General features: G+C 38.4%; 1 protein-coding gene across 3 annotated transcripts in view; it reads left to right on the top strand.

Moving 5' to 3' along the window:
* The first annotated feature begins 5,135 nt into the window (after nt 1-5,135).
* LOC148016418 (bet1-like protein At4g14600) overlaps nt 5,136-27,911 on the top strand; it is a 39,822-nt gene continuing 17,046 nt past the window's right edge. Inside the window, exons 1-2 of one of the 3 annotated variants that reach the window (XM_087664225.1) lie at nt 5,136-5,285; nt 5,430-5,502. In XM_087664225.1, the coding sequence (XP_087520351.1) occupies nt 5,480-5,502 (23 nt within the window). In that variant the 5' untranslated portion in view covers nt 5,136-5,285; nt 5,430-5,479. The remainder of the gene's footprint in view (nt 5,286-5,429; nt 5,503-27,911) is intronic. The other 2 variants (XM_087664223.1, XM_087664224.1) reach the window with 2 other exon arrangements.

Raw genomic sequence — 27,911 nt, 5'->3', positions numbered from 1 at the left:
AAATTTCTCCAAATTGATTATATGGATGATAGGGCCATGATTGAAGACAACAAGATCATCCATGATTTAAGTAGCACACATGCTGTTATACCATTGAACATATAAATGCAGCTTCCTATTATCCCATTACATAAGGTTCAGTATACTTTCTTTAGGCATAACACAAATAATCAAACATTGAAAGAACCCCTTTAATTTATTACACATTGAAAAATAATCCCTTTTAATTAGATCAATTTATTTTATTATGATCCCTACAAATATCCTAATTTTCACAAGATATCATAGTTCTTGTAAGAACTCCTAACACTTGAAGATTGTTCCACCTCTTGACTAGTATTCAAGGTCATTCATCCCTATCTAAGAATAGGGATCACAAAGTCTACATGTCTATCATAAGCCATTAGTTGGATTTATTGGCTTAAAGCCCTTCCAAGCTCCTCCACCTAATGTGATGAAGTAATAATAAAGTTTGTCTTTTTCACCACATAGCTCTTAGCCCTAGTTAGCAACTAGTGCCCTTTTGCATCAATCTCAATTAATCTAGCATTTCCATTGGACCTTGGGGCAAGTCCAATTGTCAATGGCTCTTGGTTGCACATATCCAATAGCCATATATCCACTTATATCTTCTTAATAATTTATAAGCACAATCATAAATAAATATATGAAAGTAATGGATAGAATCCCTTTGAATTAACAAATAAATCTAAGTGAATAGATATTTGAATAAAACATCTAACTATTGTTATATAAATTTCTCCAAATTGATTATAATGAGTAGGTATAGCATGGTTTACATCCTCAACGATGTCTTGGAGGTCTATTGAGTGAGCATCCTCCTCAAATTCTCGAAAAGTGCTTTCTCTAATGGTCTCCTTTCCTTTATGATGTCTTTTAAGGGCCATTCTTCTAGAGGAAATGTTGCAAAGCTTGCACACATTATGGAAAAGAGGGAAAAAGTTGGGTGAATTTTGATAGATCTTCCACACAATTATGGGAAGGAGGGAAAATGCTAGGTGAATTTTAGTGAAGATTCCACATGAGTACGAAGAAGAGGAAAAAGCTCAATGAATTTTGATGGAGTTTCCATGCAATTATGGAGAAGAGGAAAATAGTTGGGTGGATTCTGACAAAGCTTCTACATGATTATGGAGGAGAGGAAAATGCTAAATGGATAGAGCTTTCACATAATTATGAAGAAGAGGAAAAAGGCTCAATGGATTTTGCAAAACTTTCATGCGACTATGGAGGAGAGGAAAAGTTAAATGGATTTTGACAAAGTTCTAAATTTATGCAATGATAAATTATATTAATAAATCACTAATGGATCACTTAACTTCCTTCTGATATCTCCTATTAAATTTTTAACTACCCTTTTTACCACCAACTATTTGTTATTGCCTTCAATATTGAGAGTGGAATTTTAAGAGCATGTTTTTAGCATTTTTACAAGATTTCCAAGCATTTAATGAAGATCCACAACTCATTCAAGGTTCAAAATGAAGGAAGAAGTCACAAAGACAACAAGTTTCGCAAGGAAAAAAAAGCACAATTTATGAAGCATTTTAAGGTCGAAGGTGGCATGAAGCACCGACTATCATTCTAGTATACAACGAGTATTCAAATGCCTCATTCGTGTGAAACCAACCTATTTTATGGAGGATTTGGTGGAAAAATGGTTTTGGACATGGAAAAAGCTGGGTCTTTTTGGGGGGGGGGGACTTGAGTAGGGGCCATAAATTGGTCAAAAGTGAAGGGATAGAGTCCACGATTAAAAGGATACTTCAATTAAAAGTACTTATTGAACAAAAAACATGGAAAGAACAAATATGAGAACAAATCATGGCCCTATCATGGATGATCGTGTTGTCTTCAATCTTCACCAAATTCATCAAATGCTTGTAGATTCAAAGTGTACTCCGCAAGAGCTCCACAAGGGTATTGATCTTGTGGGTTGAGCTATAAGATTTCATTTGCTAGTTTTTCAGTATTTCTCTCTCGTTTTTGTTTTATAATTTCTCTCTCCTCCGTATCTACACTCATAATCAGTGTTCATGTGTAAGAGGGGAGTGATTAATTAGAATGACTTCAAGTAGAGAGGGTGAGGAGGTTGATTGATCAAAGTACTGGTGTATTGGAGTCTTATTCAAGTGTGTTAGTAGCCATTAAGAGAATTAGTGACCGTGGAGCCATTCATGCAAGTGTCATGATTGAATGGTTATTTGATGTGTTCCTGTAGAGTAAAGCATGTTTGTGTTCTTTGATTTCATGTGTTATCTTGATCATCTTTTAAAGATTATGAATTATCTATGCAAAGAGAGCATGAAAATGAAAAAATAAAAATACTAAATAATTATAAAAATACTAATAAATTAGAAAAAAGTAATATGAACATTATGAACCTAAAAGACAAAAAAATGACTCACAAATAACATTGAAATTATGATGGAACATGGTGGTTTGATAGGACGAGGGTAGCCTTTGTGCCAACATTGTGCATAAGCTGAATGGCGAACCTAATGAATGAAAATTCACATGCTTAGGGGCTATCATTTCTAATTTTTAAGCATAATTAGGTTGCATTCACGTGATGTCTTTTCATTCAAGGTAGCACAAGACTATAGGGCTCAGTGGTTTGAGTGTGTGAAGCAACACTTGAATTTTTATATATGATTTATCAAAAGTAAAAGAAATGATTTTGCACAATCACCTAGTTGGTTTAACATTCTATTCACATTTGCATTAAATGTTTCATATTGCACACACTATTTCATAACACTTGTATTCTTACAAATTGAGTGTGTGAAGATCTTTAGGCTATAGGATAGTATCATAGGATTTTTTAAAGGCCTTTGTGAGACTGAGAGGAGTAGAATTGTGATGTATGTGTAAAGATAGGCATGGCAAGAACCAACCCTAACCATGCAGGTCACTTGTGATGATAAGAGGCCATGCTATTTAGTGAAAGGGTGCGTTCTATGCGTGTGATGCAATGTTTATACGTGCATTGTGTTTGGGGATCTCTTGCTTGGAATTCAAGACTAGGAAATTAGATTGGACTACATTATTCATATGTGTCTAATGAGTTGAGCTAGTTGCTCATGGTTGTAGGGCCATGGGGGTTGGTGGTTTGAGGTCGACAGTGTTCTAGTGTGAGTGAGCCCTTTAATGCCTTCCTCACTTTCAAGCAATAGTGTACAAGAGGATAGAGACAAAGTAAAAAGGCTAGCTACTCTCAAAAGTTACACACACAAGAATGAAGCTTTCTATTTAAGTTTTCACCTTTTATACATAGTTGAGATTAGGGATCCTCACTTAATTTGGCACCCTTTACCCATTTCCACTTAAGTTTTCACTAGTCCTTTCCCTTTCTTGCACATACTTGACCTTTTGTGAACATAGTTTAGGAAAACATGCATAGAGATTGCATGCGACCTTCTCATATGTTGTGGGTCTTTTAAATGTAGCTCCTAGTGATATTACAATTTGTACAAGAGTGATCCCAATTATCTGTAAATGTTACAAAAGTTTAATGCTTTGTCATTTGCAATTGATTGATGGGATTAAAATTGCACTTTACAAACAAGTGATACATAAGATTAATAGAACGAAATATGAAAATTTAATCTCTTTGTGAAAATAGTTTCCATCACTTGAACTTTCCATACTTCGAGAATTTGACTTTGACTTTCCATTCTTTGCTACTTCTCAAGGTAAGAGTTAACATCTACCTCTAGCATAGCGACTATCTTGATCCATTCACCATTCTTGTAGCAACACCATCCACCCCACCTTGCCTAATTGCATCGATGACTTAGAGGGTGAAATGTGAGGGCCAATTGTTAATTTGTAAATAATTCCTAGAAGGCCTCATTTCCTAATCACTTGTTTGAAATATTTGTCAAATTTTAACCTATCTAAATTTAGTGTCTAGCACATAAATATATAACCAAATAAATTACTTTATGAATAATTTTTACAAGGCCTAATCTCTTTAAGCTTTAATTAATCACTCGTTTGAAATATTGATCAAATTTTAACCTATTTAACTTTAGTGCCTTGCACATAAATATATAACAAAATAAGTCCTTTCATGCATGTATCAAGTATTGCATGTGACTAAGGGCTATTGTTAAAAAAAAGGATATAACCATATTAGGCCATTAAATTGAAAATCTAGTTGCCACTTAGATTTCAAATCATTCAATGTCATCATCACCAACTACAATGTTAGCTCCAGGAGATCATTTTGATGTCCCATGTGGGCTAGACTATCTAACTGACAAAGAGAGAGAGATAGATCAATGGAAGTCAGATCAATTAAGTGACACATTCAAAGGAGAGAAGCACAATGAAGACGATGGAAATGAGGCAATGTTCAAAGTTGAATGAAACCTTATGTCAATGGCAATCTTGTGGGCAAAATAGGGGGACATTAGCCAAAGGGAAAGGAAAGATTTCCCCACTTACTTTCAAGGAACAAGAAGAAGAGGAACCCACAATGGATGTTGAAATAGAGAAGGAAACAATCCATATTGCCCTCATCAAGCAAGGACATGGATGTTGAAATAGAGAAGGAAACAATCCATATTGCCCTCATCAAGCAAGGACCAAATTGCTAGTTTTTGGTGATTAAGACTCCTACAAGGTATTAAGGTAAATGTTTTAAAATTGTTGAATCAATTATGGACACAGTTAAGCCAGTTTGACAGAGTGTCGTTTTAAGGGTATTGTAGCCAATCATGACACCCAAGTTCACACATTCATCGGCACCCATCCACATGTTTGTTAACTTTTTTTTTGAATGCGATGCAAGTTTTGATAAAATTTTTGGCATCCTCACAACAATTTATAGGAGTAGAACTACAACTCTAGGAGCTCATCTCTCGAAATCAAGCTCGGCTTTGCTTGTCATGCAACACACATAGGTGCCTTGTTGGGCGATCTAAATGCTGCAAAGGTAGAATGAATTAACCAAGATTGGATGGGCTGGGATTCGGATATTGGATTTTCAAACTTTCTTGTCGGCTGCTGATTAGAACACCACCATGAAGACTCTTCTTATTCCTTGTATTTTTTTTGGGGGGGGGGGGGGGGGGGTAAACCTTTATTAAGGTGTGAAGACCTCCCATTATTTTACTTCTTCTTCTTCTTCACGGCTATCATTGCTGCATCATCACCCGCCGGTGACGCCCACAAACACCATCGTCTTTAACAGCCTCAACAACATATGCATCCGATAAAGAATAGACGCTCTGACAAAACCCTCTGTGATCAGAAGCGTAAGTGAAACACTCCACCCCCCTTTCATCGCTGTTTGCGTCCCACAGACCCATCTTCTTCACTTACTTTCCTTTCGAATATAGAACCGGTGTAAGGTTTTCTCCTTGTTATTAATTCCGGTTTACTGGTTTCTATGGCCGCAGTCGTTTGCTCTTCACAGGTTTTGCAGAGATCAAGTGCGGCATAGTCTGCGATGGAGTTATCCAGACGTATGAGGTGAATTGAATGCACAATTTTATTAGTCCATCGTGTTGCAGAGTGTTTGTCCGCGTAGGTGGTACAGTATTTTATAGAACAATCAAGGCAATCGGACTATCAAGTACGAGGAAATTCAATCGTTACTTTGTTCAGCACAAACGTTGGATCTATCACATAATAAGGGCTATGGATGATTTTTCGGAACAGTTGCTGATGATTGGCAACGGGGTGAGGAAAAACATTTGGTAGAATGTGTTCGCTGCTGCAACACAGGCCACAATTGATAGTTGTATATTATGTCTGTGATTGGGAAAGAGAGTTTTCCATGTTGACAGGGGCTTTGCCAACCTGAAGTTGGATTTATTATCTTTCAAGTTGGTAGATGGGGCTACAGACCAACAATGTAGCAGCAATTGAAGGTCTATCCTTTCAGGGCGATGTACACAGGCATGATGACTTGGAGATCCTTTGCAGCTGCTGTTACCACTGGTACCTCACTCCTTTTGTTGAACAGTCCTTCATTGTACAAAGGTTGGGGTGCTTTTCAAAAGCAACATGAAAGGAAACATGGCATAGTGGAAGACAACAAAGAACGCTAATAAAAAGAGAGAATGGGACAGAAGAAAAGAATTTGTTGTATTCAAAATCAATACAACTGATGGTGGCTAAAGACTTTATCCACTTCGAGCTTCAATGGTGATTTGGACAGATGGTGGATTGAGGACAATATAAGTGTAGATGATATATTGGTAGCATTGCCTATTTATATGTTGCTAGAGGTTGGCCAACCATAGACATGTGTGGGTGGTTTGCCATGATTTAACGACCATAGAGTCCTTGGTAAACACTGGCCGGGTCCAGCCTTGGACCCCATGAACAAGGTGCTCTTGATACTTGTGCAAGGTGCCTTGGTGCGTATACCCCATTACATTCATTAACTCTTTTCCACTTGACCCAACGGTCAAGTTTGAATAGGCCTTTCCATAACTGTCAGGTTTGGAAGTTTAGATCCTTTCCAATGTTTAAATTAGAAACCTTAATGCGAGCATAGGTAGGTATTGAGAGCTGGGCATTCGAGTACTCTGAAGCTTTGATGTGGCATGTGATGGGTTTGTTGAGAAAACATAGGGAGTGTATGAACATGACTAACACAATAAACTTAGATGAATGAAAGTTAAAATGCAAATATAGAAGGAATAAATGAATGAACAATGCTAAAAGGAAACTCAATGAAGAAATTGTATGCTATTTGTGATGCAACGAATGTTCAAGGAGCAAAGTGCAGTCCAACAGTCACTCTCTTGTGGGAGTAGACTGAGGGAGAGTGTCAAAGATAATCATCCTTAGGAACGGATCTTGAGTGCGACAAACCACTGATGCTCGATCTTGGATGATGAGAAGCATGTTGGTAGTAGGAAACCCAGAATGTAAAAGCTTTTGATGTGGAGAGGAAAACAGATGAGCAAGTAAATTTTGAAGGCCTCAAATACTAGAAAATTATCATGCATTTTGGCCTAACTCCCACCGTATGTACAGCTGGAAAAGAATTATTTAAAAAAAGCATATTTTACTTGATACTAAGACAAATGCCCAAAAATCTTGTCTGAAAGGCTATGTTGTGGGCAGTCCATTCTATCCCTCATCATTATCATCTTCTCTCTCCTTGCCATCAGCCAGCGACATCCTTCTTGTTGCTGCCCTATCCCAGGGGCTGCCACTTGCATCCAGGAGCTGCTGCTCTACCCCCAGGGCTGTCACTGCTATCTAGAGGCTGCTGCCCTTGTCTTGGAGTGTTGTCGCCAAGCCCGATTCGCTGTCGCCTGGTTCATTGCCATCATCAGGAGGAAGGCTGAGTTTTACTGCTTTCCCTGCTCTACTTCATTGTTGCAATCAGCCGCATCATCTTCACTTGCTGTCTAGGCTGCATTTCACTTGATTGGACATCCTCATCAAGATCTTACTGTTTGGAGTACTGTGTTTCGCTCCCTCTGGTGCTGCCCACATCATCATCACTCATGGTGGATTGTTGTTATTGTATTTTAGATCCATCTTGAGTACGGCACACTCTTGGAGTTGGTCTTAGCTTCTCTGATATCACACCCAGCTCACCTCTACCTTGGTACTTGTTGAGACATAGAGGTTTGAGGCCCCTTTGCATCATTAATCATTTCTGTACACCATCTTCATTTTGCATTCATTAGATTGTGTTCATCATGTGTCATACATTTTCTGTTTTATCTTTGTTTGCTCTAGCATTTCCTCATGGTATCAATGTTGGATGTTCTTGATTGACACTTGAGTTGTGAGCATGATTGCCATGGTAGATCGCTCAAACCCAATGTGGACACAAGGACATTGTCACAAATAGTAACTCATAACTAGCATTGTTGCTGGGTACATAGGGACCCCTAGATGCAACCATGTCATCAACTTAGTGGGCATATCTACTGCAAACACTTGAGGATTTCGATAGAGATTGTTCACTCTCTCCATGGGAGATGGAAGACAGTACAAGGCAGCTTTGAGATTATAAGTAGGGATGCCTTTCTCAAGATTGGCCTCAAAAAAAGCCTTCAGAAGCTGTAGAGAGAGACTAGAGATGCATACAAAATCATACAAGCAAGAATCGAATTCCAATCATCCTTCAATCTCAAAAGGAAGCCTCAAAAGGATAAATTTCGTCTAGCCAAATAGATAGGACACTCATAAAGAATACCCATGATATTGCAAGATGTTAACAAAGAATAGTCACATCGAGATACTTGTAGTCAATCAGCCTGAAAAACAGTTCTAGAGATGTTTCATTCATCCCACCAAAGCATTCTCCCTCAGAATCTCCTACCATTGATTCCATTTCTCCATCATCTTTGTTGACTCTGAGGGAGTGGTACTCTTAGTCATCCTATACGATTGAAGGGGAAGATCTCCTTTTCATGTCATACTATCTCGTATGGAGTGATGTGTACATGTAAGTCCTAAAGTGGAGATATGATAGAGGTACTTGGAACAAGCAAGGCAAACCCATCCTTTTGCACCTAATTCTCCTTGTATCCCTCCACACTTTGATACAATTCTATGGGCTTTGGCATGGGCATGTCAAGCTATCCTATGTATTTGTATCTGCCATAGCTAGTGTTAGGTGCTCATGGTTTATATTTTGGTGGTCCTTCCTTGTTACTCCCATTGACTTGCAAGTTTCGATTATTAGTTATCATAGAGACTCAGACACATGCTGATATTTGAATTTGTGAAGAGGATGTTCTAGAAGTAGAAGGACAAGTAGCCTCTTAGATTCATCACTGCTGACATTCAGAACCTTCCCATCCCACCCTCTCCTTCCATTCTTCCATCTCCCACTACTTGAACCCGTTATCCAGCTTTTCATTCTCATAACTATATCTATGCAATTGGGGGTTCCTAAACCTTTAGTCATGAATCCCATAGGTCAAATCCCTATCTATTAGTTGGGTGTTGGAGGTGCAATGATGGTGGGAGGTTCCCTCTTGAACCAAGCACCCCAAGGAGCTTAAACACAAGGGTATGTACAGGTGTGCTAGGGTGTGCATTGAGAAAACACAATATGTTTGAACATGACTAAAACATAATAATTTAGACAAAAATGTGAAACCAAAAAAATTAGGCAAGATGTAGAGTTTGATGAATGAATGAATGCTGAAGATGAATGAGCAAAGAAGATGATACGTATGTGATGCTCAAGGAGTGGAGATGTCCAACAACTATATTTGCTGTAGTGGCATAATGCAGGTTAGGCTGATTTGGAAGATGCAAAACACAACAGCTCTTGTCAAAAACACAAGGTAGAATTAGGTCGCCCAGCTGTAGAACAGGTCACAACCACCGAATATGATGTTGTTAGCTGTCTTATGATGAAGATGGGGCTGTAGGCTAGGTTGTGGCAGCTATAGTAGGATAGACAAGCCTTCGAACAACAACGAACTAGGTTGAGCTAGCTGTCAGCAATCACATGGAGCTTATGGATGCCATGTGGCAGGTGGTGGCATCAAGGAGTAGAGGCTTATGGACTATAGTTTCCAAGGTTTTGATGTAGATGGGTGGCAACAAGGGCATCACCTTTGGATGGTGATGATGAGGGTAGATGATATGGTGACAACTATGGATATGCAAAAAGGATGTTAGGAATGAAAAGTGGTGTGCACATTGCATCCTTTTAATAGAATTGTTGGAGCTAGAAGTCTAGGGGGTTGTACAAGTGTGTAAGTGTGATATAAAATGGTTAAATTGCCTTTTTGAGGTTGTCTTAATGAGCCAAAAAATGTTGAAAAATATGATAAGCTGGAGGTAAGTTTTGATAGCTCTCTTACTCTATTCTAGTAACTTGCACACATGTCGATGCCTAGTGGGTCCTCTCCTTCTCGTCTGGCAATTCCTTCCATTCTTGGTCGTGTGGTCCTCTTACTCTTTTCCGCAAAATTCTTCCATTTCTATGACAAGCACCTTGGTGTCATATAAAGTGCCTAATAAAGTGCCTAATAAAGTTCATGATGGCTAAGCACATGTTTAGTGATAACTTGTTTTGATAGATCGTATTACACAACATGGTCTTAACTTAATGTGGCATGTCTTGGATTCCCAAGATCTATGGGACTTTGTTTAAGGACAAGAATTCACAACCTCATCCATGATGGTCTTCATATGAGGAGTAACGGAGTTAATGCTCTTGAAAGAATAGAAAACTTTAAAGCCATACATGATTTAATGCAGGGTCTTATGCATGCATTCCATTTTCAACTTCAAAAATTTGACCTTGCATCTAAGTGTGGAACACATTTTACGAACCATTATGTGGCTCATGATTGTACTTGTTGCATGAGCCTTGACATGAGCTCTAGGAGTTTAAGATAATTGAGAAAAAAACTTGATATGATAGTCAAGTTGGTGGAGTATCAGTACTTGCTTCTCAAATTCGCCACAATTGTCCCTCCAGAGCTAAATGATAATCGAGTTGCTCTACTTCTTAACAACCTACCCCAAAAATATTTCAATTTTGTATAGCAAGCCATATCACAATCACAACTCCCCATCTTCTAAGTTTGAGTGCCAACTGTTGCGTTTCACAAGGTTGTTTGACCAAGTTCACAAAAAGTCTCCCTTATCATCTCTCGAGGGGGCTTCGGTATCCACTTCTTTGAATGGAAAGCTAGAAAGTGAAAAAAGAAGACTAACCATTAGTTGACTAGTGGTGATGAGAGTGGTTTCCTGTTAACCATAAGTTGACAAGTGATGATGAGAGCAGTTTCTCATTATGTCTTGATCCAGGATGGTAAAATGCCCCAAAGAAAAATACATTTTGCCAACATTGCCAAAAGGCAGTCCATTGATTACAAATGTTGTTTAAAGGCCAAGGGTACCTCGCCAAAATTCTAAGGTTTCACTCCCCTTGTCATGAGGATGTAAAATTTTATTGCTTTGCTTAGCATTTGATTACAAATTAATCGAATGTGCTAATGTGACTTGCATATGTGAAGTGCAAGTGAATTATTTCACAATGTGGAACCTAGGACTTTGAGATATCAATTGGTACCAAATGCAAAAGTTGTAATAAGTTATATCTAACATGTACTAGGTAGTACCTAGTGTCAAATTTTTGTTGTGGACCAATTTATTGGCCACTAATATTAGTGGAGATATTATTAATTAATTAATGCTAGTCTAAGGGCTAATAATTGCTCAAGAATACTTGAAAGACAAATTGGCCTAGCCAATTTAATTATTGGCTAGTGAAATTAGTTTTTCAAGCACTAGAATAATTATTGAATTAATTAATTTTTAAAAATTAAATTTATTAAAAATTAATTTAATAAATTGAATAATACTAAAAAATAGGATTAGAAGGTTGTTACTTGGCAAAACTTGCCCATGCAAGTGGCAAAAACGTTTTTAGGGGTTCGTAGAAGTCAATTTCAGCATTGTGAGAGAGATGGAGACTGCGAGAGAGCAAGGAGAGGTTGCTAATGTGATTTGCAACCACCAGTGATCAATCGTATACATGTGATAGCAGTTTGGAGCCCTTTAGGAGCAAGTGATAGCAGCCCAAGGTCCTTTTGGTGCAGATGACAGTATACAAGAGGGGACAATAATCTTTTTTGGTGGTCCTAAGTTGTAGATGGCAGCTTTCATCATTGTTTGAGTAGGGCAGTAGTAGTTTTTTAGCGTTTCTCGCAATGAAACTTTGAAATTTCTCTCTCTACAACATTCTCTCTCATTCCCTAGCCATCTCTCAAGTTATTTGAGCATTTTTCAACAGTTTGAGCCATCAAAGGAAGATATTTTAGTCAATCTTTGCTGTAGGGTTTAACAACCATCTTGGGATGTATGCTCAGAATCGAGAGCCTAGGACTCAAATTCCAATAGTTGAAATTGAGGAATTTTAAGGATATTTAAGAGGCTAGCCAGCGAATATTAGATTTGGGACTGAATTTAGTCTTTTAAGGAGCAAGTGAAGGCCTATCCCCAAGCAAACCAAGGTGCAAATTGGTTTAGAGGCTTGCTGGTTAATTTTGACAGCAAGAGGCACTTGGATTAGCAGAGGAGGTCAAAGGATCTTAGTTGTACTTCATCCATTTGTAATAAAAGTTAAGGAAATACTGCAGGGGGTCAGTTTGGTGGCCAACAGGCTGTCCAATGTCCAAGATTGTATGGTAAAGTATGCATTTCGCTTTTGTGAATTGCTGTACTTAAATGCTTAATTAGGTTATTTACCACCCTCTCCGAGAAGGAAGGCTGGTTTCATGGTCACGTTATCGAGATATCATAAATTCCCTCCAATTGGTGGGCTCGGGTACGCGATTGAATGTTAGAAGCTTTGCTCTAGTGCTGAAATTGTAGTCAACTGAGCATTACAGCAAGAATGTCTTTAGATAGTGAGATGGGATTAAGCAAGGATGATGCCTCTCAATCTGAAAATTCGCAAAGTGTTGGGGAAAATGCAATGCTTGATCTTGGACAAGGCATGGAGCATGGGTGGCAAGTTGAGAATGAGGGAATTGGACAAGAGGTGGATCCTTCTAGGTCTCTTGAAGCTGATGACTAGCAAGAGAAAGAGGAATTCGATAATCAATGTAAATGAAGGGGAGAGTGAGCAATGAAAGTGGAAGACAGAAGTGCAAGCAGTAGCATTGAGAGTAAGAGAGAGTGAATGCAAAGATAGGTGTATTAGATTGTGATGATACACAAAGAATAAAGAATGTATTCATATGCTAGGGTACAATAAGGGTGTGTTCACAACTGTATAACTTTATACATGGAGACGAAGGGACTTTTCACCCAACAACCTCTCACTTGAAGGCCCAAAGTGGTACCTTTAAGCTAACCAACTCCCACTAATCGGATGCAATGCTCATACTGAGCCTTTGCAAGACTCTTAGTGAGAACATCTGCAGGGTTATCTTGGGTTTTGATCTTAGTCTGTGTGATAAGACCATCATCCAAGACCTATAGAATGAAGCGGTATTGAACATCTATGTGTTTGGTACGTGTATGAAATATGGCATTCTTAGCCAGACATATTATACTTTGGATATCGCATCAAGCACTGGAGTAGGTGAAGAAATATAAAAATCCTTGATCAGATAGCCAAGCCAAATAGCTTCCTTAGAAGCTTCTGTGGTTGAAATATATTCAGCCTCTGTAGTATTCAGTGCCACGATTTTTTGCAACCTTGAACACCAAGAGATAGCCCCACAAGCCAAAGTAAAGACACACCCATTGGTAGATTTCCTAATGTCAAGATCTCTTGCTATATTCAAATCACAGAATCCTTGCAACTCTAGTATACCCTTTCCATAGCATATACACTTCTCTTGTGTATCGTTTAAGTATCTGAAGATACATTTCACTGCTTTGCAGTGTGGCTTGCCAGGGTTAGACATGAATCTACTAACAACTTCCACTACATGAGCAATGTCAGGGCGAGTTGCAACCATACTATACATTAAAGATCCACAAGTTGATGCATAAGGTATGCCCTTCATACACTAGCAGTTGCATCATCCTTTGGGCAATCAGCTTTGCTAAGCTTTGTATGTGGGTAAAAGGCGCACCAAGAGGCTTAGCATCAGCCATATTAAACCTGCCAAGTACTTTGCTAATGTTCTTGCCTTGTGAGAGAAACAATAATTGCTACCCTCTATCTCTTTTAATGTGCATGGCCAAAATGTGTTTAGGGGCTTCCAAATCTTTCATTGAGAAGGCTGAACTCAGCTGTCTTTTAAGAGTATTCAAAGTACTCTTATGCTTTCTTACAATCAGCATGTCATCCACACATAAGACCAGCACAATAAGGCTTCCATCATCAACCCTTTTAGTGTATAAGCAGTGATTTGCATGACTGTGTTTAAATCCATGGTTGAGCATGAAGGTATTAAACTTTTTGTACCACTATCTAGGGGCTTGTTTTAGCCTATATAAGTTGTGTTTCAGCTTATAAACCAAATGCTCTTTCCCTAGAATAACAAAACCTTCTAGTTGTTTCATGTACAACTCTTTATCCAGGTCACCACATCCATCTGAACCAACTCTAAATCCAAGGATGCAGTGTGAGCAAACAAAGCAGGGAGCAGAGTCATCTTCACCATTGGTGAAAAAACCTTCCAGAAGTCTATGCCTTCCTTATGTGTATAGCCCTTAGCAACTAACTGCGCCTTGTACTTGGGCTTTCCATCAATACATTTCACTCTGTAGACCCGTTTATTAGGGATAGCTTTCCTATCCTCGGGCAAAAGTACAAGCTCCCATGTGTTATTTGCGTACAGAGACTTCATCTCTTCCTGCATAGCAAGCTCCCACTTTCTCTTGTTTTCACATGATTATGCCTCTCTAAATGTTAGAGGCTCACCTTCACCAATCAACAAAATGTAATTTAAAGATAGCTAAAACCTCTTTGTGGTTGCCTTTTGACACATGTAGACCTTCTTACTCAATGATCTGTATTGTTAGGCAATGGGTCTACACACCATTACTAGGTGGCTGATTTTCAGCATTTCCTTGCTGTTGTAACCTGTTTTCAGTATGTTCTTCTTGTTGTCCTATTCCATCTTGTGCATCTATTTGCTGTCCATTATCTTCTAGCTGTAGCACAATGGGTTGTTGCTTATTTTTAGTATAAAAAAGAATAGAATCTTTAGCTACTGGCTGCTGAGTGGCTGACTGTTCATGCTGAAATTTGACCTTCTTTTTGTCAAGTTCAACCCTGTGTAGCATGTTTCAGCAACTTTGCCTCATTAAATACTTCGTGTGTGCTATCTTCCTACCATGAGGATGCCAAACTCTATAACCCATCTCTTCCTTATCTCCGTATCCCATGAAGATGCCCTCGAAGGATTTTATATCTAGTTTGGTTCTCTGATTTACAGGCACATGCATAAAGGCATCACAAGCAAAGATACATAAATGGTCATTTGAAGCAGGTTTGCTAGGCCAAAGCTCTTTAGGAATGCCATTTTCCAATGCACGATTAAGAGAGTGATTGCATATATGAATTGAAGTTTTAAGAGCCTCTCCCTAGAATTATTGCGAAAGATTAACTATGGACAACATGCATCTGACTCTCTCACAAAGTGTGTGATTATATCTTTCGGCCATGCCATTTGATGCAAGATTATAAGGGGTTGTCAACTCCCTCTTAATGCCATGCATCTTACAAAACTTTTTGAACTCATTAGAAACATACTGGCTCCCATTTATTCGTTCTTATAGCTTTTAACTTAAGCTCTTTTTGTGTGATAACAAAAGCATGAAACCTTTTAAAGGCATCCAACACTTTCTTTTCTCTCTTTAACACATATACCCATGACTTTCTACTAAAATCATCAATAAAAGTGACAAAGTACGGTGCACCCCCATATGAATTAACAGGCATAGTGCACACATCAGTGTGTACTAATCAAGAGCATTGGACTTCTCAACAACACCAGAGTAATAAGGTGACTTCACATGTTTTCCATATATGCAATCATTACAAAATTTGAGACCATAGCCTTTTACATCAAATCTACCTAAAGAGGAGAGAATGTGAAGGCCTTTTTGGCTCATATGGCCAAGTCTTTTGTGCCAAAGTTCCATCTGTGAATGAACTTCAGCCATAACCAAAAACGTGCTAGGTAATGCTTTACAATGCAAATAATACAAAGTTCCCCTTTGTTGCGTTTAACAATCAGCATAAAGCCCTTGTGGACCTTCCAAGATTCACCACCAAAGGTAGTAAAATACCTCTTGCATCAAGCTGCCCAACTGACAGTAGACTCTTCTTTTGCTAGATACATATTTGACATCCTGTAAAATTAGCTCTTGGTTGTTTTCAAGGACCAAATGAATGGTACCTACACCCTCTATCTCACATGCATAGTTGTTGCCCAAGTAAACCTTGCCTAGGCAACCTACAATGTATTCAGAAAATGACTCCAAAGAGGGAGTAACATGAAAAGAGGTACCGTTGTCCACTACCCATGATTGGGACAGCTCATCATGAGCTGAGATTAAGGCATCAATTATCTCCTTTTTGCTGATGTACATATCACCTTTGCTGCTGCCATAATATCTGTATCATTGCATGAGGTTGCAACAAGTATCTCTTTAATGTCAGGGAGCTCTTCAATGACCACACTAGATGTAACATTTGCCTTTGCAACTTCTGTGAGGAAGAGCTGTCATCATCTTTCTTGTCATCCTTCTTTTTCTTTCCCTGTTGTTTCTTTCTTTCTTGCGCTTTCTTGTAAAATTGGAAATCAGGCTTTTTATGCTCTTTACGCCCACACTGATAACAAGTAACATCTTGTTGTTTGCCCTTGCTTTTACTTCTACTTTTGCTTATATTTGCTGCATTACCCCTCTTCTCTGATCTACCTTTAAGATGATAGATTAAACCATTTCTTTCTCCATTGGTTCTTCTGATCTTCTCATTGAGGATAGAGCCCCTAACACCATCAAAGGCTAAAGCATTGTTGTTGCTAAGTGAAACAACCAAAGCCTCCCAACTATCAGGCAGAGTCATCAACAAGAAAACAGCGTTCAGTTTATCATTGGAGGGCTGTAAACCAGAGTCATGCAACTGACTCAAAATCCCTATGAAAGCACTCAAATGCTCAGATGCTAGTTTAGACTCATCCAACTCCATGTTCACAAGCTTGCGCATGAGATACACTTGATTCATTGGAGTTGTATTTTCATAAGTATCCATTAACTTTTTTCCATAGCATAAGCAATATCAAGACGTTGAATGTCTATAAGTACATCATCGGGTACAACCATTTTAATGTATGCAATGGCCTTCTTGTTGGGTTTAGCCCAATCCTCATTTGCCATAGCTGCAGGCTTAGTTTCCAAGAGAGCATCATCACAGTCCTTGAGAAATAAAATGCCTTGCATCCTGTTCTTCCATAGATCAAAGCCAGTGCCATCAAACCTCTTGATTTCAAGAAGGGATTTAGTGTCACTGTTGCTAGAAGCATTAGTGGCTATTTTTCAACAATGCACCCAAAAACCAATGCTGTAATTTATGATAGTAAACAGCAAGCTGAATATTCAGCTAATTTCAGCCCAAAATTTCAGGAAATAAGAGCAAGATTTAATGTCACTATATTATTGACAATGTCAAAATACATGTATAATAGTAGAAAGGATGACTTTTAGCAATATAACTAAAATTTCAGCATGCATTATATGCATACATCATTGCCAAGTGACTCCCACTTCAGCAATATCACCAAAATACATTTGCAACAATCCTAGATTAGGAAATGATCTCTAAGACTGCTGCACCATGAATATTCAGCAATACATCAACTGAATAGGAGCTGCTTAACCTGTATACTGCATACATATGTGCCCGAATCAACTTTTGATACATAGAAAACACAAAAAATTCTTTACAATTTCTCCAAAATCTCAGGTGTGGAGATAAAAAACACAAATCACATTGCTTATAGCACCAAGATTGCTTTAGCAATGTCCCTAAAGTGCATTTCACATATCAATTTTTTCAAAATCCACAAATTTAAGGAAAAGCCCCAAAATTTTGTTGATGAAATTGCCCCAAGTGCATTAATACATGTTCTTGAGAGTATAAAATGAGATAAATTAGCAAAATTTCACAAAATTTTGCAAAAGCCCCAAATTTCTCAGGTCCAAATGTGCACCTATGTTAGTGCAATTTCCAGGTCAAATGTCATTGTTATGTATGAATAGTATCAAATTTGGGAAAAACCCCAAATTTTAGGCATAGACCTGGACAAATATTTGAACTATGCTTATGTGCATAAACCCTTGTTGGTGAGTAGTGGGCCTACTTATCGAAAAATATAAAAAAAATTGACGAATTTACCCAAAAAGGTGATGAAAATAGCCGTTGACGTTTGGATCTGCCTTTGCCAAATTTGCTTGCGTGTGACTTGCGTTGCTTGTCGTTGCCTACCTTGCTGTGCTTGATTTGCCTAATTCGTTGCTTGCATAGAAACACTGTTGCATGACCTATTGACTACCTGGGAAGTTGTCGCTTGCACTCACGCTAACCTGGGAGCTGTTGACTGACAAGGCTGAGTGTTTGCATGACCAGCAAAGGTGATGACCCGATGTTTCTTCGCATGGACGAGCTGGGGCTGACTCGCACGGACTTTGGGAAGTATGCACACTTTAGCCGCAGCTCTGATACCAGTTTGAAGGGGAGACAGTGCAATGAAAGTGTGAGATAGAAGCGTGAGCAGTAGTGTTGAGAGTAAGAGAGAGTAAACGCAGAGATAGGTATACTGAATGGTGATGGTATACAAAGAATAAAGAATGCATTAATATGTTAGGATACAATAAGGGTGTATTCACACCCGTATAACTTTATACACGAAGATGGAGGGATCTTGCATCCAACAGTAAACATTAGCTGAGAACAACAGCTGAAATGTTAATGCAATTGGTAAATGATCCTCAATTGATATACTTTTTAAACCCCTTAAAGGAGGGCAGCAAAGGCAAGAAGAGAAATTGTCTTCGAGAGCTTTGGAACAACAAGATGCATCGAAGAAAGAGCCAATACAATAGTATGATGCTCTAAATATGGGTAGTGAGCATAAGCAAATGATGCCAGTGGGACAATTGATGCATATGCAAGGTCAACTTAAAAGTGTCAATCCAATGCTTTTTGGACAGCAAGGCATGCATGCAATTATGGAGTAATCAAGTTACTTTGGTGGTGGCACTAGTTTTGATGCTACTTAGGTTTAGCAGAGTTGGGGTCCGGAGTATTGCTTGATGCTTAAGGGGGAGGCAACACTTCCACTTGGCTAGTTGTGGACAACTCTCATATGTAGTGGATCTCAGATGTATTCAACATGCATCCAAGGTATTGTGTTGATAGTATGTCTGCCATGAGATCGCTACTCAGTGTACCAGTCAGTGTGAGATGTATGCAGATGAGTATGGGTTTCACTTGGGCATTGAAACTATCTTTTGCATCAATTTATGATCAGTTTGGCGTGAGTTTTTGCCTCAATTTTGAGATAAAAATTCTGATGAGTTTTAGCTCAGTTTTTGATTAGTTTGAGAACCGGTTATGGTCATTTTTGGGATCAGTTTTGCATCAATTTTTGCAATCAGTTTGTGATCAGTTCTCAGATGAGAAAGTGATCAAATTATGATCAATTGGTACAGTTTTCAATGGTTTACAACTAGTTCCATGGATAACAGCATGTTAGTAAATGCCATTGATAGTTTCAGCCATGGTTTATGCTGAGACTATGTTGTACTATGGTTCTGAAGTCAGAACAATTGAGAAACTTGAGTTATGTATGCATCCACTGGGTCTCTAGCAGTAGTTCTAAAGTAATTTTCAGTTTTATGTTATGTATATGCTGGCTTGAAATTTTCACTAGGTTTGAGGCATATGGCATGGTTGGACAACAATGGTCAATTTTGTGACTGTGATGCCTTATGGAAATTCAAGTGCAGTATGCTTTTTCTTTGGCACAATGCAGTGGATGATTGCAGAGATTTCAAGGAGATGGTTTGTCACAAGGACGTGAAATTTTATTACTTTGCTTAGCGTTTGATTAAAAGTTAATCAAATGTGCCAATGTGACTTGCACATGTGAGGTGCAAGTGAATTATTTTAGAGTGTGGGACCTAGCACCCCAAGATATCAGTTGGTGCCAAAGGCAAAAGTTGTAATAAGTTATGCCTAACAGATACTAGGTCGTACCTGGTGTCAAATTTTGTCCTATGCCTAACAGGTACTAGGTGGTATTTGGTGTCAAATTTTATCCTAGATCAATTTATTGGCTACTATATATCGGTGGTGACATTGGAAACTATGCATTAATTAATTAATTAATGTCGGTCTAAGAGCTAATAACTACTCTGGCATACTTGGAAGACAAATTGGCCTAGTCAATTTAATTATTGGTTGGTGAAATTAAATTTTGAGCATTAAAATAATTATTAAAATAATTACTTTTGAAAATTATTTAATATGTTGTATAATGTTGAAAAATAGAATTAGAAGGTTACCACTTGGCAAAACTTGCCCATGCAAGTGGAAAAACGTTTTTAGGGGTTGGTGAAAGTCTATTCCAGCCATTGTGAGAGAGAAGGAGGCTATTAGAGAGTAAGGAGAGGCTGGTAATGTGATCTTCAGCCATCTTAGATTAGTCCTACAGCGTGTAACAACAGTTTGGAGCCCTTCAAGAGCAAGTGACAACAACCCAAGGTCCTTCTGGTGCAGATGGTAGTATACAGGAGGGGTAGTAGTCTTTTTGGTGGTCCTAAGCTACAGGTAGCAGCTTTCATTGCTGTTTGAGCAAGGCAGTAGTCCAAGGTTCTTCTGGTGTAGATGATAGCATACAGGAGGGGGTAGTAGCCTTTATGGTGATCCTAAGATGGTGATGACAGCTTCCATTTTTGTTTGAGCAAGGCAGGAGTAGCTTTTTAGTGTTTCTCATGATGAAACTTTGAAATTTCTCTCTCATTTCTTAGCCATCTCTCAAGTTATCTTAGCATTTTCTAGTACTTTGAGCCATCCGAGGAAGAGATTTCAGTCAATCTTTGTTGTAAATCCTAATTTTTGCTGTAAATTAGGGTTTGATGACTAGCTTAAGATGTATGCTTAAAATTGAGGGCCTAGGACTTGAATTCTAGTAACTCAAATTGAGGAATTTTAGGGAGATTCAAGAGGCTAGCTAGCCAATATTAGATTTGGGGCTAAATTTGTCTTTCAAGAAGCAGGTGAAGGCCAATCCCGAAGCAAACCAAGGGGCAAATTTGTTTGGAGGATTGCTAGTCAGTTTTGACAGCAAGAGATACTTGGAGTAGTGGAGGAGGTCAGAGGATCTCAGTTGTATTCCATCCATTTGCAATAAAAGTTAAAGAAATATTGCAAGGGGCGCTAGTTTTGGGGCCAATAGATTGTCCAATGTCCAAGATTGTATGGTTAATTGTGCATTTGAGTTTTGTAAATTTGTTAATTGCTGTAATTAAGTGCTTAATTAGGTTATCTACCACCCTATCCAAGAAGGAAGGTTGGTTTCACCCCCTAGGACCTTGAGCCCACCAAGAGAGGGCGTGCAGTTGCGGCTCATTCTCCATGTCTACAATTTGCTTGCAATGATGAGTTGGGATATGTTGGTCATATGGCCACTAATGTTTTGGGCTTCTTTTCCTTAGGATCCCCTTGATTTTCTAATTTTCCAACTTGCTGCCTATTGGGATAGTCCCTTGCAATGTGACCCTTCTATTCACAAATAAAACATTTATTTGCAGCCATCAATTCCTTATGCTGCGCCAATGTTTGAGCCCTTTCTTTGTTGTTTTGGCCTCTTTTTAGGCTGATTTTCAGATCTGCCCCTTTTCTCAATCTTAAACAACTTTTTATTCGTCCTCTCCCCACTCTAAAGGCAGCCCGAATCCTTTCCACGTAGTAAAGCAACTGCTGTAGTAGTAGTCTCTATAAGCTGAGACATACTAGACACGGTGGATTTAATGCGAAAATCCTTGATTCCTTTAGGCAACCCACAAATATATTTTCCACTTGCTCATGAAGGGGTATAAGCTGATACGAAGTGATGGGCAGCAATGCATCCCCAAAAATTTCTTATTGTATTGCTCCAAATTCTTGCATTCCTTAGTATCCAGCTTGTTTCTGTTAGTAAGTATGTCAATTCATGGTTGAGTTTGTGCATGTGAGTGGGCTAGGACACCAAGACATTTCCTAGATTATTTAGGCATTTTATGATGGCTATTTTAGCATTTATTATTGGTCGACTAGTGTTAATTAATGGTCGACTTGACATCATTTGTGGCATGATTTTGGCTTATTTATTCAAGCTCCTCCTTCATATTCATTATGTATCATGCATCATCTGTCATTCATCATTTGACAGGTTATGTTGAAGAGAGAGGAGTAGGTGCCAGTGCCTTCACAGCCAGTGACTTACATTGGTTTTGTACTGTCTCATATCTTGGTATATGGATTTCATTTCTCGAGTATCTCTTTGCTTTTGAGTTCTTTGTGCAATGTTCTTTTCTTTTGGAGTGTTTCACTTTCTCTTTTTTTTCTCTCTTGTGTGCAATAGTCTATTAGAGCAAATTTCCACGCTTCTATCACTGCATCCATTTGTGATAGTTTCAAGCTGTCATGATGTCCACCTCAAAGGTACTTGTCAACCAATTCTATGCAAATATTTGCTTGAATTGTATCCATGTTGATGGTGCCCTGCCTTGCATCGAAGTTGAAACGGATCGTGCATGTGTGGATTGGTTTGTGCCATTAGGCTCCATCGACTCAAAGAAAAAAATGAAACATTAAAAATGATAATATTTTAAAAAGTAAAACATTAAAAAATAACATTTAAAAGGATTGAAGAAAAACCTTTACAAAATAAAAATGATATTAAAAACGTTTGATATGAAATATTAAATAATGAAAAATGTTAAATAATAATCCTTAAGTTAGCCACATTTAAAAGAAAAAATATTTCAGACATGTGGAGAAACGGGTGAATTCGAAATGTTACCTTGAGCCGAAAATGTCATGTGATAGCTATTTCTCCAAAGGAGAAGCATTTTGGTTGGGGTTTTTAGACCCGACCTTTGAAATATTAGTATTTTGGGTCCTCCCAAGCGGTGTTTTGAGGTGTTTCCAGCTTATACTAATAGAGAGATTGCCATAGGAGACTACCATGTGAGTTGCTGCAAATATGGTGGATCGAAGTTGACCACTCTTTGATTGAAAAGGGATAAATATGTATAGATGCATGTTTACAAGACTAGAATGCCAATGCATGGGGTAATGCAACATGTCATGCTCAAGCCAAATGCTATGCAATGGTGCTTTTATGAGAACGTAAAATTTTATTGCTTTGCTTAGCATTTGACTAAAAGTTAATCAATGTGCTAATGTGACTTGCACATGTGAGGTGCAAATCAATTATTTCATAGTGTGGAATTTAGGAGTCTAAGATATGAATTGGTGCAAATGCAAAATTTGTAATAAATTATGTTTGATAAGTACTAGGTGGTACTCATCATTAGATTTTAAGTCCTAGACTAATTTATTGGCCACTAATGTCAGTGGTGACATTAGAGACTAGCCATTAATTAATTAATTAACGCCGGTCTAAGGGTTAGTAACTGCTCAGGGATACTTGGAAGACAAAGTGGTCTAGCCAATTTAATTATTGGTTGGTGAAATTGATTTTTCAAGCATTAAAATAATTATTAAATCAATTTTCAGAATTGATATTTTAAAAATTAATTTAATGAGGCTGAATAATGCTGAAAAATAGGATTAGAAGGCTGGCACTAGACAAAACTTGGCCATGCAAGTTGGAAAAGCGTTTTAGGGACAAATGGAGTCTATTTCAGTCATTCTGAGAGAGAAGGAGGCTGTTATGAGTAAGGAGAGGCTATTGATGTGATTTGCAGGCACCAGAGATCGGTCTTATAGCATATGAGAGCAATTTTGAGCTCTCTAGGAGTAGGTGACAGCAACCCAAGATCCTTTTGGTGCAAATGACAGTATACAGGAGGGGGCAACAATCTTTCTGGTGGTCCTAAGTTGTAGGTAATAGCTTCCATGGATGTTTGAGCAGGGCAGCAACAAATTTTCAGCATTTCTTGCGATGAAACTCTGAAATTTCTCTCTCTAGAGCATTCTCTCTCACATATTTCAGTCATTTCTTAAGTTATCTCAGCATTTTCTAGCAATTTGAGCTATCAAAGGAAGAGATTTCCGTCAATCTTTGTTGTAAATTCTAATTTACAACAGAAATTAGAGTTTTGATAGTCACTTTGGGATGCATGCTCAGAATTGAGGGCCTAAGACTTAAATTCCAGTAGTAGCTGAAATTGAGAAATTTTAGGGAGATGACCAACAAGCCTTCAAACCAATTTGCCCCTTGGTTTGCTTGGGGTTTGGTCTTCACCTTGCTTCTTGAAAGACAAATCAAGCCCCAAATCTGATACGGGTTGCTTGGGCTCTTGAATCTACCTGAAATTCTTTAATTTTAGTTACTGGAATTCAAATCCTAGGTCCCCTAATTCTAAGCGCGCATCCATATATACATTGAATAGCAATCTCTTGGCAAACATATTATCAACAAATAATATCCTAGATGCATCGTGAATACACCTAAGGTCCACTATATACTAGAGTTATCCATCATTTGAGTTGAGAAGTGGAAGTATTATCTCTCCCTTGAGCATTAGGCAATGCTCTAGACCTAAGCTCTGTTGAGCTTGACTAATCTTGAGATTTTAAGTTGATTCCAATTGAAAGGCTTCTAATTAAAGTTGCAATAGCTAAAAGTGGTTTGCCAAGTGATCCTCTTTCATTTATGAATAATTCTTAAATTTCACGAAGTATCTCTTGGAAAATTTACCTCTAATCTTCCTTATCTTCAACTTGTTGCCTTGTGGGACAGTCCCTTTCCATGTGTTCCTCTCGTTCACATGCAAAGCATTTATTTGTTGTCATTAACTCCTTGCATTGTGTACGTGTTTTCCAAGTTTTTACGTGTTGTTTTTGCTTCTTCTTAGCCCTATTTTTAAATCTGCCTCTCTTTTCAACCTTTGAAAATGTCTCAAATGACACCTCATTCGTACCTTGGAAGCTTGAATCCTTTCTGTGTAGCAACGCATTGGTTGTACTTGCTATCTCAATGAATTGTGATAACCTTGGAAGCTTGAATCCTTTCTGTGTAGCAACGCATTGGTTGTACTTGCTATCTCAATGAATTGTGACATGCTGGTCATAGTGGTCTTTATGCAAAAACCCGTGATTCCTTTAGGCAAGCCATAATAATACTTTTTCACTTGCTCATGAAGAGGGATAGCTTGATAAGAAGTAACGAGTAGCAATACATTCCAAAACTTCTCATTATATTGCTTCAAGTTTGTGCATTGTGATGCATCCAACTTATTCCATGTGGTTGTAATATCCACTTCAAAAGCACTCATCCACCAATTAGAAGCAAATATTTGCATAAATTATACCCATGTTGATGGTGCTCTACCTTGCATTAGAAGTGCGGACCACCATTGTAATGCATTTCCCGTCAAAAAGTGGTTGTCTTTTGAATCTTAGAGGATTTAGTGAAGTTGCTTCTCAAGTAGGCTGTATCAAACTATTGAATGAAAGTCAAAGCTTTCAGTCTATCTTGTGCACCATTGAAGGCCTCAAACTTCACTCCTTTTCCACCTGAAACCAGTCTATGACTCACATAAAGCGGTAGTTCCGTCAATTAATACCTGGTCTTTATGCACACACACATAAGCAGAGACCTCACTCTCGCTCAACACCAAATTGGCCCCGAAGACCGGTGCCCCTCTCGGTATTTCTTTATCAATTAAAAGATGGAAAATTAAAAAAAATGATAATGTTTAAAAAATATATAACCTGTGAACAGTTGGTTTTCATATCTTTTGAGTAAATCCCAGCTACATAAGAACAATACAGCATGTCCAGATCAACATCCCTTTTAGGAAAGCATTTTCTATGACCAAAACTCAATGATTCCTGTGCAGAATGACAGTTTGCAGATCTCTGAATTCACTATTCTTACTGTCCAACATGTCCAGAATTCACTGTTCTTAATGTCCAGCATGTGCAGAATTCACTGTTCTTACTGTCCAACATGTGCAGAATTCACTGTTCTTAATGTCCAGCATGTCCAGAGTTCACTGTTCTTACTGTCGAGCATGTGTAGAATTCACTGTTCTTACTGTTCAGCATGTGACCAAAACTCAATGATTCGTGTGCAAAATTACAGTCTGTAGATCTCTGAATTCACAGTTCTTAATGTCCAACATGTCCTGCATTTTATCCGTACTTGAGTCAGAGACGCAGAAGTACTCTCCACGGCTGATTTTCTCTGCCCTCAGCTCCTCAAAACTTCATTATTCCATTTGCCCCTTATGTCTATTACGTTTTTTTCAAATGCTCTCTCTCTCTCTTTTGGGAATTTATGCCACATGGCATACATGTAACAATTTTCCCGTTTAAAATTCTCCATGATTGGTGCAAAATTTGACCTCGGCACAGACCAAAGAATTAATCCTCGTGCAAAAACGAAGATAATGATGCAAACAGATTCTGGGGTCCAAAAATAGTAACTCCCTAAATTTAAGGGATGGTGACCCCTGCATTCCTCAAGTTGTTTTGAGCAACTTTTATCATTGTGACCTCATCAAAAAGTGTAATGTATTCCGTGAGCATTCTTACATGTGCATCTTTTGTCTTGGCCAGGCTCATTGTCCTGCACCATCTCCAGTGGCTAAGCACACAGTCCCAAACCACTGGCATTCTATTCTTTAGTGCCCATTCAATATGGAACCGGTCCTAAGGCTCAGACAAACCATTAGTCCAATTTGTCCCAATGGTTGCCTTTTCTGGCCATGCAAAGATCTCGGCTTATTCCAAGAGAACTCTGGGGGTAAGAAGCAACAACAACAAAAGAAAAGAAAAATAAAATATTTATATAAGTAAATAAAAAAAGCAACTGTAAAAAGTATCACCACCTGGTGACACCACCCTCATCATAGTCCTTTGCTAGCCCCTTGAGAGTTGAGTTATCATAAACTGGTTGTTGCAAAAAGGGTGTACTTGTTGTGTTTGCATTATAACCAGTACCATAAGAAGCATTTGCATGACTAGCATTCATCCCTTGAGCCCCATATGAAGGTGCAAATGCATTATCATACATGCTACTTTGTGCCCCAAGCATTATGCCAATTCTACCATACATGGGATTGTGCATTCCATTAGCCATACTTGGATACATTAGGTTTTGTATTCCAAAGTATCTTGGCTGCCCCATACTTGCATGCTTGCCTTGTTAGCCATACTTGAATACATTGGGTTTTGTATTCCAAAGTAGCCTGGCTGCCCCATACTTGCATGCATGCCTTGCTATCCAAAGCCCATTGGATTGACACTACCAAGATGGCCTTGCATTTCCATGTCTTGTCCCATTGACACTAATTGCTTTTGCTCATTTACAACATCAAGAGCATCTGGAGATAGCTTAGGCATTTCCTTTGGTACATCATGCTGCTTTTGAAGCTCTAGAGGATGACTTCCTCTCTTTGTCCTTGTTATCCTTCTTGGAAGAAGTAAAAAATCAGGTAAATTGGGAAAGTCTTTGCCGATTGTGCAAACATATCAGCAGTTGTTCTCAATCGATACAGGGGTGACATCATAGCTTGCTACACAAGATTCCCACATTGTCGGTGAGACTTCTAACTAGCCATTTGATATTTTACTGACTAAGTACAATTTGATTCTCATGCATGGAGCCCAACAAGCCATTGAAGGTAAATATAACTCTTTCCCTTTAGATGTTGCATATAAATCAGGAGATATTGCAAGATCATTGAAGCCTCCATTAGAAATGGGTCTCCCTATTGGGGAAAGACACATCAAGTATGTTCTATTTTTCCAGCTAGATCCATGTATTCTATTGCAAGGTACACAAGCTTCTACTTTTGTTCCTTTTTCTTCTTTTGCTCCTACATCTATGCAAGATTTTGGAATCGGTTATGAATGTAGGGCAAGGTTAGGCATGGAGATCGAGGTAGACAGACCTTACGCGCAGTGAGAGAGAGAGAGTGCGAGTGAGCAGGGTGGATAGTGAACACGTTTTTCGGTACAATGACAAGAGTACCACTTTAGGTTTTAGATAGATATATGTATAAAAGTACAATGTGCTAAGGGTTTGTTCACACCCATGCACATATAAAAGGCACGATGATGCTTTATTTCCAACAACCTTCCACCTAAAGGCAATGTGCCTTAAGAGAAGAAAAGAATCAGCTAAGTCTAAGTATTTACAAAGCTGAAATAAATATATCTATCCAACTCCCATCATTTGTTGGCAATGAGCAAACTGCTCTGCTAGAAGACCCTTCGTGAG

Source organism: Lygodium microphyllum, chromosome 23, assembly GCF_053477565.2.
Source record: "Lygodium microphyllum isolate KBCC chromosome 23, Lygodium_microphyllum_v1.1.10, whole genome shotgun sequence".
NCBI classification, from domain to species: domain Eukaryota; kingdom Viridiplantae; phylum Streptophyta; class Polypodiopsida; order Schizaeales; family Lygodiaceae; genus Lygodium; species Lygodium microphyllum.
Note: the sequence above shows the minus strand (reverse complement) of the source record. Positions and strands in the feature narration are given on the sequence as shown.